This window comes from Vidua chalybeata, chromosome 6, assembly GCF_026979565.1.
Source record: "Vidua chalybeata isolate OUT-0048 chromosome 6, bVidCha1 merged haplotype, whole genome shotgun sequence".
Classification (NCBI taxonomy): domain Eukaryota; kingdom Metazoa; phylum Chordata; class Aves; order Passeriformes; family Viduidae; genus Vidua; species Vidua chalybeata.
The window spans coordinates 6,530,602-6,544,874 of NC_071535.1; the positions used below are offsets into that span (position 1 = coordinate 6,530,602).

General features: G+C 45.3%; 1 protein-coding gene across 1 annotated transcript in view; it reads right to left on the reverse strand.

Moving 5' to 3' along the window:
- KCNH5 (potassium voltage-gated channel subfamily H member 5) overlaps window positions 1–11,395 on the reverse strand; it is a 148,207-nt gene extending 136,812 nt beyond the window's left edge. The window contains exon 1 of the mRNA XM_053945655.1: window positions 11,323–11,395. Within this exon, the coding sequence (XP_053801630.1) occupies window positions 11,323–11,395 (73 nt within the window). The remainder of the gene's footprint in view (window positions 1–11,322) is intronic.
- Window positions 11,396–14,273: the final 2,878 nt, after the last annotated feature.

Sequence of the window (14,273 nt, forward strand, 5' to 3'; positions counted from 1 at the left end):
TATTTGAAAGCCAACCAATGGGAGAAATAGAAGTTTAGATTTTGTGAAATCTAACACTTTTACACTCAAGGCATTTATTTGCATCCATCACAAATATTCTTTAAGCCTAAATGTCAATTTTTAAAATTTGCTTTCCTGCTCACAGGAAGATGCCCTCGCTACAAACAGCAGGAAACACAGAGTAAAGCCTGAGCATTACATAAAATATCCCTGGATTCCACCAGCTCAAACCCCTGGGAACAAAGGGTTTGCTGGAGCTCATCCCACTGTACTGGCATTCCCCCCACACCTGCATCTCCACTGATGCCTAAGGATTTTTTTAGCTTTTTATATATTTTCATATATCTGAAGCCTGGTAGATTTTTAATATGTGTGCACTTTCTAATACTTCTCCTGTCCTTTCTCATAATAAGCTAACCCTTTCCTAACACATTCTTGAGATTCTGTTTAATCTTATACTTAAGGAGAGAATTTCTCATAAGGACATTTTGTTTTCCACCAGAACTTAACAGATATAACAAGAAAATGGGACAAAGAAGCCCCGGGAGCAGCTCCAAAGGGCTGACCCAAGGGTGGGTTACTGGGGTAACTGATTTCCTATTGGATGCCCTGGCCAGATATATTAATTAATAAACCTTATAGAAATTATGAAAATCCTTTTTCACATGTGCACCGTATTTTGCAGCTTTCATTAAATAGTTGCTTTTTATCTTACCACTTTAACAGTGTTGCAATGTTTTTTTCCTTCTGTCATGAGGCAGCACCTCCAGTTTGGAAAAGGGGAGACACCCCCAACCCCCCAAACCTGGGCTCTCCCCATGGCTGCCAGCCCATCACCACCACACTCCAGAAGCTGGAGATGCTGGGAGCATCAGCAATTCTGAATTTCCCATCCCACAGGGAAACAACCCAAGGTTGCAAGTTAAATTTGGAAAGATTGTCTTTATAGAACCATCTTTGGCCGAAATTGTGCTCACACACCTCGACACAAAGGGCACAGCCCGGCGATGATGCACTCAGGGATGCTCTGCACATCCCTGAGCTCCCCAGAGGGCCACAGGCCAAAAGCAAACAAGCCTCCCGCAAAGCCTCCCCAGCCTCAGACATGAACTCAGCTGTGGATTCCCACCACGTCACTGTTTCAGGACACAGAGCACACAGCAGAAGATACGTGGTGCAGCCAGATAAATAGCATTTGATGCTTGTCTTCCATGGATTTTATACTTCTTTGCACCTGAGGGTCTCAAAATATTTGATAAGGCATTCGCCAAACTGATCAAATCCACAAGAAACTTGGGGGGGACAAAACGTAAAGCCAAGCTGTTGAAAAATTGTTGTGAGTTTGTTTTTCTTTTAAATCCCATAAAAGTTGAAGTTAAAAAGACACTAGAAACATCCTGGTAGATATTAGTATTAACCTTTTTAAGGTTAGATCAAATCCATAATATTCGTATTAGAAATTTGACCAGATATTAGAAGGTGTTTTCCGTGAATTTTCCTTTACTTAATTGACTTCTTTTTTTTACTCTTGTCTCCTAAGCAAGCAAATCTCATTCATCCATGCTCAGCACAGGAATATGATTCATAGAATCTTTTAGGTTGGAAAAGATGTCCAAGATTATTGAGCCCAACTGCAAATTCAGCACTGCCAGGTCCATTACCAATATTTCTCTCCGTGTGTGTGTGTGTGTGTCCAACTCCAGCCAAAGGAAAATCTTGAATCAGTGTTTGCCTCTTGTTAGAGACCAATAAATCCAAGTGCAGGCACAAAGCCACAGGAATCCATGTTTCATTAATGGTGCTGCTCACTGAGCGACTTGATAAAATTGAAGGAAGAACAGGTCAGTGCCTGACCCTACAATTTTATTGGGTACCTAAATCTCAGTATTCACAGAACCCTCTCTATTTAACCTACCTTATATTTTATCACGAGTCATTATTTTCTTCAACCAAGAGACAATTAATTCTTCCCTATTTCTACAGCTACAAATCATAACTCCATGCAGATTTAATTCTACATGAGCCAGTCCATACCCAGCTGTAAAAATCCAAACTGTGTACTGAATGACAGGACATTTTGAGAGAACCACTCTGGTTTTGACCATAATTTTATAAAATCATGTTATCACCACTAACTACTCACTGAAATTCAATTTCTGCAGTTCCCTCCAATGAGGATGGATCCACAGGCAGTTCTGGACTAAATCCTGCATGCCTGACTTTCGTATTCCCACAGTTCAGATTCATGATTTCCTGGCTAAGAAAGGTCATCACAGTTGTGTCTTTGATTATGATTTCCACAAGTCTATGGCAAATTCCACTCTGTCCAGTTTCCAGCTGGCTGCCTGAACCAGGTGTAAGAGACAAGGGCTGGAAAAAAACTCATTTTATCTCCATCTCCACTTGTCACAGGGCAGCTAAGAATGGAGGTGTTCAGACTCCCTTCATGGGAGAGGCAACCTCTCCTTCTCTGCTCAAGTCTTTGACAGATAAAAGGGGTGTTTTAGGCCCTCTTCAGAAGAAAAAGAAAAGGAGCCAACAAAAGGTCTGGACATTGCAGGGTGATGGGCATGGCACCAGCACTGGGATCTCCACAGCCATATTCAGATCCAATAGACAAGAACAATATTCTGCAAGGAAGTATTTTGAAAGAATATGTTCTATTGGAGAATTTACTTTAATTATGAATTTATTTTAATTATGTCACAATTTCACAGCAAGATCACAACAGGGATTGCCAAGGACAGCCAAAGTTATGAATGGCAGGGCATAAATACAGCTGACATCAGCTGTAAGGTGCTGTAAACCAAAATTTGTGCAACATCCCTGCTGTGCTCCAGAAAGGAAAATCTCTCTCTGTGAAGCTCCCAATCTCACAAGTATTTTTCTACACAAGCTGGAGACTTCCCCACTGGTCAGCGAGACACTGGTCACTGCTGAAAGCAGGACAGTAATTCTGACAGACTCTGCTCTGATCCAGCACATGGTGAAACTCCAGGAAACTGGGATCCCGTTGACCATGGTGTGGTATCTCATACTCTGAGAACACTTACATGCAGCTAATTTCAAAACTCACACGATGATTTCCCCAAAATCTCTGGTGACGTGTTCATCCTTCCTGGATTTCTCTGATGCATTGAAAGTGCATGTCCACTTCCCATTTCCTTACAGATAAAAGGTCAATTTTTATTATTTATATGCTTGTCTTGGTGTCATTGCCTCCACCAACCATCTTCTCCACCCATTCCCCTTTGTAATGCACTGTAGGGAACCCAAATCAGAACTCTGTAGGCTGTGCATGCTCCTTGACTGGACACCTGTAAACACCAGTGTCTGTCTGTCTGTCTGTCTGTAAGGAAAGCAGGGTCTGCCAGCAGACTTCTCTGTCTCACAGTTGCCAGATTCCTCTCAGGGAGGCAGCAGGCTTTTTATTAACTAACATAACTCTCCTATTTACAAGGTTTAATGCTGATGGCAAGGAAACAGGGTATTAGAGGCATACAGTCAGCAAAACTTCAGGCTGGAAAATACAATTGAGGAAAACAATTTTTTAAAAGGCACTGCATTTGCTGTTGCCACGCTTTTATTTTGTAAAAAGGCTCTTTTGTATAAAGGCAGCCTATGCTGTAGAGCAGCAAGCTTTTAATCTTACTCTATCTTGCAGGAGCTAGCACTCAACATGGTGCTGAGCCTTGTGTTTGTTATTAAAACGAAATAAAAAGACCACAGTGTGAGAGCAATTTTTTTAACTAACAAAATGCCTAAAGCAGTGTAAAATTCATGTTATGTAATGACAGGAGAGCAAGAACAGCTAAATCATTCCAGGAGATATGCTTAACCAAGTGAGAAACGTTGTCTCTAATCATCTTTTCTCAAGAATGCTTGGGTACCACTTGCAACCAAAATTGTTTAAATCACCATTTTTGAGAATTCCCTCTCTTCTCAAGGAAACTGGCAACTGACCTTCTTTAGAAAGGACACCACTGAAAAGATGTTCTAAAGAAAATAAAGTAGTAGCAGAACACAAACAACAATAATTATTATAATAACAAAAAGAAGCAGCTTTTCCATCTGGAACAAATTCCTACCTCTACCAACTTTACACAGAGCTGTCCTTCAGAACTACCACCCTCCCACCGCACAGCAAAGGCAGCTCAGAACTCATGGGGGTTGGGAAATATCTGGAATTTGCCTTTTTTTTCACTAATATAAAAGCCCCAAACCACTTCAACTGCTGTCAGTTGATTCTCCTCAAAACGACACAGGGTCAGCATATTGCGGCAGACTTGTTTAGAGCATCTTGGAAAACTGGTGGTGCTCCTCTGTGGGTGTACTAAAGAAGTTCTCTTTTTCAATTTTCTTAGCTTTCCTGAGCAAGTCCTGGCCCTGACAATACCTGGTGTCTGTGGTGACTCCAACCATGTGCTCAGGATGTGCTGTGTCCCCATGGAAGATCCTAAGCCCTCTTGGAAGGCACAGCCCTCTGAAATCTGCCTCAACAGGCACCAACATCCCTCCAGCTCTGGGGCTGGCTGCAGACAAACCCCTGTTCTTGAAGCACAACCTCCACCAGCACGTTGTACTCCTGTCTGTAAAACCACAGTGCTGTTTTCTAACAAAGCTATAATTTCCCCAGTGTCTTTAAAGCATGCAAAACACCAGTGTCATCCAATTTACCCAGTACATTAAGTGTTGCTTGACTGAAAAAAAAAAAAAAAAAAAAACCAAACCAAAACAAAACTCTCAAAGGATTGACTCTTTACGTCACCTTTCTGTGCCAGTGTTGTCTTTATTTAATACTCATATTATGAAGATGCAGTGAGGGCTAAACCCAGAGCAAGGTGTCATCACACTGACTATGCTGAAATTATCCACTTCCTGCCTCAAAAACATGCTCCTCAAATAAAACAGAAGATGAATAACCCAGCACTGGCTGAAATATTAAGTCCACATGTAAGCCACTCAGCTGGGAACACAGCAGCTTTCGGCAATTTAGCAAGTGAGCTCAAGAAGAAAAATTAGAGCCTGCCTGAAATTTACCTCCTCGAAACTAAGAAAACTAACTGCAATCATTTGGAATGTGGAAGCCCACAGACAGCCCCTGCCTCTACTGTGGCACATCACTGACCCCAGGAAGAGCTCTGAGGCAACAGGACATGAGAGCATCTCTATGAATTACCTGAAAAATGACATTTCCTACAGTTCTGATCACAGTTTCTCCCCCACACATCCATTTATCCTAGAATTAAACTAACCCTCACCTATCCCAGTTATCATCTAAATGCCACTGCTGAATCTGCTCTTTATTAAAATTATGCAGAACACAACATAGATGTACTGAGACTAAATTCAAACTGGAGCACGCTGTAGCTCTCACTCCAGGCACACAGGCACCCTCAGGGAGAAGCAGAATCCAGACTTCCAGCTTTGTACAAATGAGAGTGCTGCCTTCACATTCCCAGAGGAGAGACTTGTGGCAACAGGAGCTCTTCAGACACGGGGCTCCTCTTGCAAACACCGAGCCCGCAGCAAGTCCTGGCTGCAGTTCCACAGAGCCTGGCTGCTTCTCCAAAAAAAACCTGTTTGGGCAGAAAATCGGCTGCACCCCCTGTGCTCTCCTCTCTGTGCCAGTGGCTGGAACAAAGCTTTCAACAGGACTGATCCCAGAACCCCTCCCAGGTGGGGAGTCAGGCCCTGGCCACTCGGGGTACCCAGGGCTTAGCAGGTACAATAGCCAGTCCCCTGAGTGTGCTGATTAAACAAGTACTGTCCTTTTTTTTTATCTGAAAAGCAGATTATTAGAGCACCAACTCCAAAATCTTATATTATTTAATGTTATCAAATCAGAAAATCCTATCTCCTTCAGCTATCCAAGAGAATAACTTAAAATGCCAGTTCACCACCAGACAGCACACTGTAAAACAGGCTAATTAAATGTATTTCCACTTCCTGACATTATTCTTTGGCTGCATATTCTTTCCAACTGAAACAAGAAAACCTGAATGTTTCCTCAAAAAAAAAAAATTAATCAATTTAATTTTTTTCCTTCTCTCAGGTTTCAATATTAACCTGGGAATGCAGCAGCTCTTGCAGTGACCTCTTGTGGCCAAGGGCTCAGCAGCGCTCAAACTTCCCCCAAAAGAGAGGATGGAAACCTCTCCCAGTGACACACCAGCCCAGCAAGCACAGAACGAAAGATAAGAAAGAAAAATACGCAAAAAAATTACAAAAAAAATACAGAAGGAGGAAAGGAAGGAAGGAAGTGGGAAGGAAGTGGGAAGGGAAGGAAGTGGGAAGGGGAAGGGGAAGGGGAAGGGGAAGGGGAAGGGGAAGGGGAAGGGGAAGGGGAAGGGAAGGGGCCACAATTAGAAATGAGACCACAAATCAGTTGATCATATCTCAACAAAATCCAGCTTTTCCTTTCACTAACAACATGACATTCTATAAGTTTCTAAATTAATAAAATGGCACAGAGCTTCCGTAACTATTTTTAAAGTAAAAATAAGCACTTTAGACCATGCAGAACTCCCCAACTTCAGCAGCAGAGATGCTTAATCTGTCTGTGCTCAGCGAGCCCAGTTGAAAAGGAAGGAAAACAGGTGTCTGCAATTGCAAACCCCTCACATATGCCATCTAGTAATGCTTGCCAGTGTAAAAATCCACTTTGCATTGATTTATGTGTCAGCAAGTGCCCTGCAGTCACAGAACCTGCAGAAGGAACCCTGTGCCTTCAAATGCCAAAGAAAACCCCAATGACATGAGCACCTTGGTAATCCCTTCTTTAACTTCTGAGCTGAACTGGAGGACGGAAACTTTCACCCCACGGTGCATCCTGCTTTTATGTAGGGATTTAGGGAATTGCTGAGCTCTGCATTTTTCTCAGAGGATCCCAAGTGATAGACATCCACTAAACTTGAAGGACTTTGCTTTAAAGAACTTTCTCTGTGCAGTATGTGCAATTTATTGGTGTCAGATGAAAATGCAGCTTGTTTTAATATAGGGGAGAGAAGCCCACATGCATCGCGTCCCACAGCCCTGCCTGGAAGACAGGAACCCTACACAGCTAGTAAGAACAGAAGAGACAAGAGACACTTATTTTGTCTGTAATACCAGTGGAATAAAAATTTAAAAGGTGTCTTATTGCTACAGATGTGACACTTGTTCCCCCCTCCTTTCCAGGTAACCCACCTTGACAAAAACCACCTATAGGCTGATCCTTTCACCCACCAGTCACAGGGACCCAGCAGGGCATCAAGGTCTGTGTGAAGGAATTGCTTTTTAGGAACATAGCATAAAGCTGAAAAAGGCCAGGAATAAAATGCTAGCTTTATTAAAGCCCATGCTGAAATTCCCATGTAAGCCTTAGAGAACCAAGATTTCATCCCAGTGTCAAAATGCTTTTGTGAAAGACCCACTTTCATGAGGAAGCTTCTAAGAGTTATTGCAACAGAAACAATATCCAGTAATGATGACTCTTATCATATAGATAAGATTATATATAGTTTTTCACTAAATTCATCCCCTCTTCCAAACTGTTAGCAGTCTTTATTGCAGATTGCTGCCAAGTCCCAGAGTCACCCTTTCCACAAATTCATGCTCTACCATAAAAGCAAATTATGCCATTAACATATACTTAATTTCTCTGCTGATAGAATTTGTGAAGGCAAGAAAAACTTGCATGGCTCAACTCACTGGATGACTCTGCCCATGGGACAGATCCATAAATCCCAGCCCTGATCTAGAGACTTGCCCAATTCTGTACCCTCTGCACTTCCACAGTGCTGAGCACAGGTCAGTATCAGTAAGAGCTCTGAATGCACTGAAGAAGTGAACAACAATATCAGTAATAACAGGCACAGCCTGCTGAGAACATCTTGGGAGAGAACATTGCCCTTAGGATGGTCCTTATTAAACATCCCAAATACTAATGGCAGTAAAAGGCAGTCACCTTAATGTGATTTAGCCCAGTGCTCTCACAAAACACCTTTCAGCTCAGCAAAACACCTGGTGCTCTTAAGATCTAGGGCACAGCCAAGGCTGTAGCGAGATCGTATCAACCTTCGTGAGCCGCAGATAAGCCCCAATGTATTTTCACTGTGCTTTAAAAGAAGAAAGGAAAAAAAGGTTGCAGAGAGTGCACTGAGATTACCCTGAAGACAGGTCTGCTTGTCCCTTTCACCAGGCACAGCAGCCCTAAGGACAGACCCCACTCTCCCCATGGGCTTTGGCTCTCCTTAAGTGGAGCTCAGCTGTGGTAAGGGCAAAGACCCTGCAAAGAAGAGCCTGCCATGCACCCCCCCAATGCTTTGGGAAGGACCTACAGCCTGTGATGCTGCCCCAAAACCGACCTTCAATGCTGACCTAAAACCCCAAGCTCCAAGGTGTAAAGTTGTCTCCAAAGGAGACATTTTTCCCCCAGGCAAGGCGACACCATGGGACCTCTCCATCACTCTGACAGCAGCTCCATCCTTCCCAAACACCCTGGCATGGAGAGGGGCATCCAGCAGGGCAGCCCAGCCCTCCCACTCTCCAACACAGAGGGTAAAGAGCCACGGTCACCCCGTTTCATGGCCACCCAGCCACAGCCACCCCGTTCCTTTCTGCTCAGCTCCTTGGTGCTTTGCTCTTGGCTGCATCCTCTGAGTGCTTCTCCCACAATTTTAACCTGATGAGCAGCCAAAGATGAGGCAAAAAGGAAGGGTTCACAACATTCCTAAAGAGAAAGTGCCCAAATAATGCTAAAAATTCAATATATGATTGCTTTTAACACCAGGCTAGACACCACACCAAGCCTGCACACCGTGTTCCTACTACACCCGCTCCCAGTCCTGACTTTACACATTTTAAAATTATTACAAATTTGTCTATCAATTTTGATATTAGGATCCATCTCTGGTAACTCTGAGTAATTTGTCTCCATCAACACTTCATTTTGAAGCCATTGCTTCTATTTCACCTGAAGAAGAGCCTATCTGCTGAAATACCTGCCTGATTTTTTCCAGCAGTACCTGTAGCCTAATAGAAGTTATTACCCGTACCTACAAACCTTCTCTTGGTTGTTAAGAAAAGATTTATGATCAAGAAGTGCAATGGGATTGCATAAATGTGACAAATCTCAAAGGAGAATGTTCCTGAACCAGGAATGGTGACAGAAAGGCTTTTTTGGGGGGAATGCTGAAGATGTATTTTAAAAAACAATCATCCGTCTTTCCTTCATCCCATTCCTCAAATTGTCAACAAAAAATCCCTTGGAACTTGGTGAATCCAAGCCTAAAAACAAACCCAGCATACAGCCAGCAGACCAAATCCTTGTCTTCTTCCGAGCACTGGCAGGAGATACTTGAACCAGATTTGATCCACTGTATACTATCAAATTTGGATTAAACAGTACTGAATCCAATGAAAATTACTATTTCTATAAAGCATAAATAAGGCTATGTCCTGGATGACAAAAGTAAGAACTAATCATGTTTCAGCTCACAACACTGACAACTTACATGAGTTAAATACAAATTCCCAATCTACTTTCCCCTTTGTGTCCAACAGGGAATATTTACCTCTCTAGCTAGCACCATGCTTAGACATCATCAGTGGCAGAGAAAAATCAGAATGAATGACCAGATCAGCATGATTTATGCTCTAAATTAGACTAGGTTAAAAACTGGTAGGGATACATGCTTTTAAAGTATAATGTTCAAAAGCCTTCTGAGCTTTTCCAATTTTTGATGTCTCAAAGCTTTACTGAGCTTTCACAGGGAGAATGTGATTTAATTAGAGCATGATACAAAACCATGGCATTCCCAAACCATGCTCCCAGCCCTGCCACCAACATGCTGCAGGACCTAGGGAAATCAGCTGTGATGCCCCAAGCCCCCATTTACGCCACAATTTGATGAACAGGTTGAGAAAGCCTCTGTATGTCCTCTTCCACAAGGAGCCGTGAAGTGTAATTAAATTCCACCCAACACTTTGAAATTGTCAGAGGGAAAGTGCTATATAAATGCCTATTAATTAAACCTGCATTTAATATTCTGGTAAATAAATACACTAGTGTGGGAAAGCAGCTCTTGGAGATCGGGCAGCTACAGGGCTTGACAGGGAGTCAGCTGCCGACCACGGAACTGACAGAGGAAGCCCCCCAAAAACAGCTTAATACAAAGCTGGCATTTTAACACACAACATTTTAAAACAAATTCCAACTCCTCATCCCACTCCTGCTCACGAGGAAAATCCATGAATCACCAATTCACTACCTGCCGTCAAAATCCACTCCAAGCCAGCACACCAGACCACGCTGGTGTGGCTGGGAGGTACATCCAGCACTGTGCAATGTGGAAAGGTGGAAAGGAACGTTTTTCCGCATCATTTCACAACCCATTGGTGTCTGGATTGATACTAAATGTAGTAACTCTTCTCAGTGCTCTGCTCACCTTTCCCACTCCTGATTCCAGGTGTACACTGGCACAGCAGTGCTTCCCCATGGCAGCGTCGCCCTAAACTTGGGCTGACCAAGGAGTTATCTTTTAGCAAAACCCAAAGCCGAGCTCTCCTACATTTGTGCAAACACTTCTACGTCTCAGTAGTTCTGAGCCAGTGCAAAAACTACATTAAAAAAATGAATGTAACTAGCAAAGGTCTTGCCTAAAGCAGCATCTACACCAGCACACCCAAAGAGAGAGCGTGCTGCAAACACAACGTAACTTTAGTGCTCTTGATCAGTGCTTTGCACTAGAAAGGGTGAAATTAACTCCGGCAGCAAGGAATAACTGGATGCCACAGTCCTGAACTAGCCCTGTAAATATTCACCTAACAGAGGAGCCGTAAATGACCAACTGCAGACAGTTCTTTACCCATTTGCTCAGCCACAGGATTGCCATCATCCAAACCACAGTCACTCCCTCACCGCTTTCCCGGCACCTTCGCCACAGACTTTAAAGTGCCACAGAATTGCAAAAAAACTTTGAACCCCCTGAATGGAAATAGTTGCAAGTCCTAATTATTACAAAACTAAAGAAAAGAAAAACCGGGGGGGAGGGGGGAAAGACCCGATGAGCGGAGAGGATGACAATTTATTGTCTCATAAAAGAGAAGAAGGTTCGAATTCGCAGTAGAGATCGCGATGTAAGAAGTGCTGGGAGACAGGGTAAGGACCGCGAGAGGATGCTCCGGAGGGGATGAGCGGATCCCGTTCCTTGAAGGCACCGCTTTGGCACGGACCCACCAGCGCGGCAGCGCCGGGGCGACAAGCCGGAGGGACGGAGGGATGGATGGACGGGCGGGCGGACGGACGGATGGATGGATGCATGACGGGGGATCTCTCACCGCTGGAGCGCCGGACGATGTTCTCCAGGAAGGTGTTCTGCGGTGCCACCAGCCCTCTCTTGCCCCCCGGCATCCTGCAGCGCCGGGCTCGGGGGCCGGGGGTGCGCGGCGGCAGCGGCGGCGGCGGCGGCGGCGGGGGGGGGCCGGCGGCGGCGGCGGCGGCAGCGCCCGGTGCCCGTGAGTCGCGCAGGGGCGGCCGCGGCCGCTCATGGTAGTGGCGCCCCCGCGGCGGCCGCAGCGCGGTCTGGGGCCGCGCCGCGCTCCGCGCACCCAGCGCCGCGCCCGCCCCCCCTGCGCCTGCGCGCCCGCCCCGCCGGGCCGGGGGACGCCCGGGGATGGGGGGGGGGACGGGAGAGGATGGAGAGGATGGGGGGGGGAACGGGAGGGGATGGGGAGGATGCGGGAGGCACCGCGCGGAGTCCGCGAGCATCCCCCGAGCATCCCCCCCCCCCCGCCCCGCGCTGGTCCCCTGCGAAGTTCTGCCCTGAGCGAAACTCACGCAAACCCCCTGGTTTTGCATCTGTACATTGTTTTGTTTGTGGTTGTTCTTTGGGTTTTTGGGGTTTTTTCCCCCCAGCGGTTGGGCTTGAGGGAAAACACTCGGGAATGCTTGTGTGGCACACTGGAAAGGCGGCCGCACTTTGCCCGCAAAAAGATAAACGCAAAGTGCAACGTAACGTGTTAAATGCCGCTAGCCTTTCCTGAAGCCATCACGATATTTCTTGGAGGAATCCCCCCTTGGAGGAATTCCCCCTCTCTCAACAGGAGGCGGATTTGGGGCTGGAAACCTCTTTTCTGCACGTATTCGGGGACCAGGCTCTGCCGCGCCGGAGCCCCAGAGGAGCAGGTGAGTCAGTGCCGTGAGACGCCACACCCGAGCTCCCGGCTACGCTGTGCCCTAGCCCTGACCCAGCCGCCGTCCTCCCTCCAGCCGTTTCTTGACTAGGACAGTATTTTTTAAAGCTATGGACAGTAAAATCCTAGAAGGAATTTCTCGACCTACTGTTTCTGCCTCTGCTAATTTTACATGCTGCTGCAGACAGGAAAGGATCGTAGAAGGAACTCAGACATGGAAAATCAGTGTTTGTCCAGAGCAGGAGCGAGCTCTGCAGAGCACATCCCGGTGTGCCGCACGCTCCTGCCCTGGCTGGCACAAGCAGCAGTGCTTCTCCCAGAGGACATCATTCCACTGTGGAAAAATCAATTTATTTATTTTTTCATTCTGCTTGCAACACCTGCTCCTTCCTGTGCTTGAGTCTTGGTCCAGCAAGGCACACTGAGGTCACCTGCACTCCACGGCTAAAGTTTAAAATCTCTACCACACCCGGAGCCGTTGCTGGAGCAGCAATTTCCTGGGTGCCAGTACTGCTGTCCCTGGAAAATGTCTGGTTTTCCTTTCATTTAAACAAATACAAATCAGGAGCAGCTCAATTGGGAATGCTGACAGAAAACAAGTTTGAGGTGTGAACCACACCCGATTTGTCAAACATTCCTGTTTTCCTCCCAGGTCTGGCATCTTCAGGGCTTTCCTTGGAGTGGTGTGGTTTAAAAGATGCTCCTGCTGAGCGCTGCCCCGAGGTACAGGGAATTTTTTCTCCCAGTAATTGGATGGTGAAGGGCAACACCTTTGTTTGTTTGAAGTGAGCTGTAGCTCACCTAACCCAGCTGTGCACAGGCAAATACTGTGTGACTGATCTGTCTGGACAGTGCTGCCAGGAGCTCTGCTCCCCAGTTCCCTCCCTCCCAACCAATCTGAATTTTTCTACTCATTTCCTAACCTCATTTTGAAACCTAGACTTGCTACTTGCCCTCCCATGCTCCTTTTCATCAAACCCCTTCTTGTTCACCCTTTCCACAAAATTTTTCATGCCCAAGAGTCACTCCATCCTCCCTGCTCCATCTCCTCAACTTCAGATCCCTCGTTTAAGTTCTGCTGCTGTATTTCCAGTGGCACTCATTAAAACAATAGGTTATGGAGAGGGACAAGCTCCAAAAACATATCTTTAAATGTCACAGACGTCAGACAGAAATGGCAAGACGTGGTGGGGTGTTTCTATACCAAGGCTGCAAAAAACTCCAGAGGACACTTCTTTCTTTTCCTGGAATGCTGGATGAGGCTAAAGATAACCTTGAAAAGAAGAGTTTGACAAAGAAGGCAAACTGGGAACTGCAAAGAGACTCTTGTCTTCTTTTGGGAATCTTCGAATTGTGCTTGGAAACAGTATCGAGCCACCACGCAGGAAACCGTCAGAAAGGTTTGAGGTCAGTGTAAGTAGGAAAAGACAACTAGGCAGCTTCTTTCCACATCAAAAATACCCCAGTCTCAACCAGCTGTTCTTAAGTGTGGCAGAAAATCCACTGTGATTCAAAATGCCTTCTTTTTTTTTTTTTTCTTCCCAGAATAGGTAAGTCAAAATAGTTTCAATTTTAAAGAATTAATTAATTGTTAAAATATTAAAAGGGGAAAAAAAGTAGTCCAAGCTAAATGTAACAGTATTCCTGATGGATGATCAGAGCATTCCTAGTTCTTCTTTCTTCCTGGCTTGCAAACTTTATTTCTTTAAGGGAAGAAATTAGTTTTCCTTTCCTAAAAGGAAAAAGGCAGAAAGGGAATGAACATATCGCTGTACCAGAGTAAAAGCAATCATGATTCCTTCCTCTTCTGCTTCAGCATTTCCTTTCTTCTGAAATTTGAAGCAACTGCTCAGGGTGACTTACCTCTTTTCTGGTATTTCTACAAAAGGCACAATACCCCAAATCCACCCAGCAGTGGGCAAGCACCAAGCTCCCACAGCAAGTGGAGACAGCACACACAATGAAGTTCAGCTGCATGTGCTGAAGAGCTGACCCTTGGAATCTAAACCTACAGGAGAGGGTTATTTTACTTCAGGGACTATTAAACATTTCAGAACTGGTTTTTATTCACAGCACAGAGCCTTAAATGTGTCTTC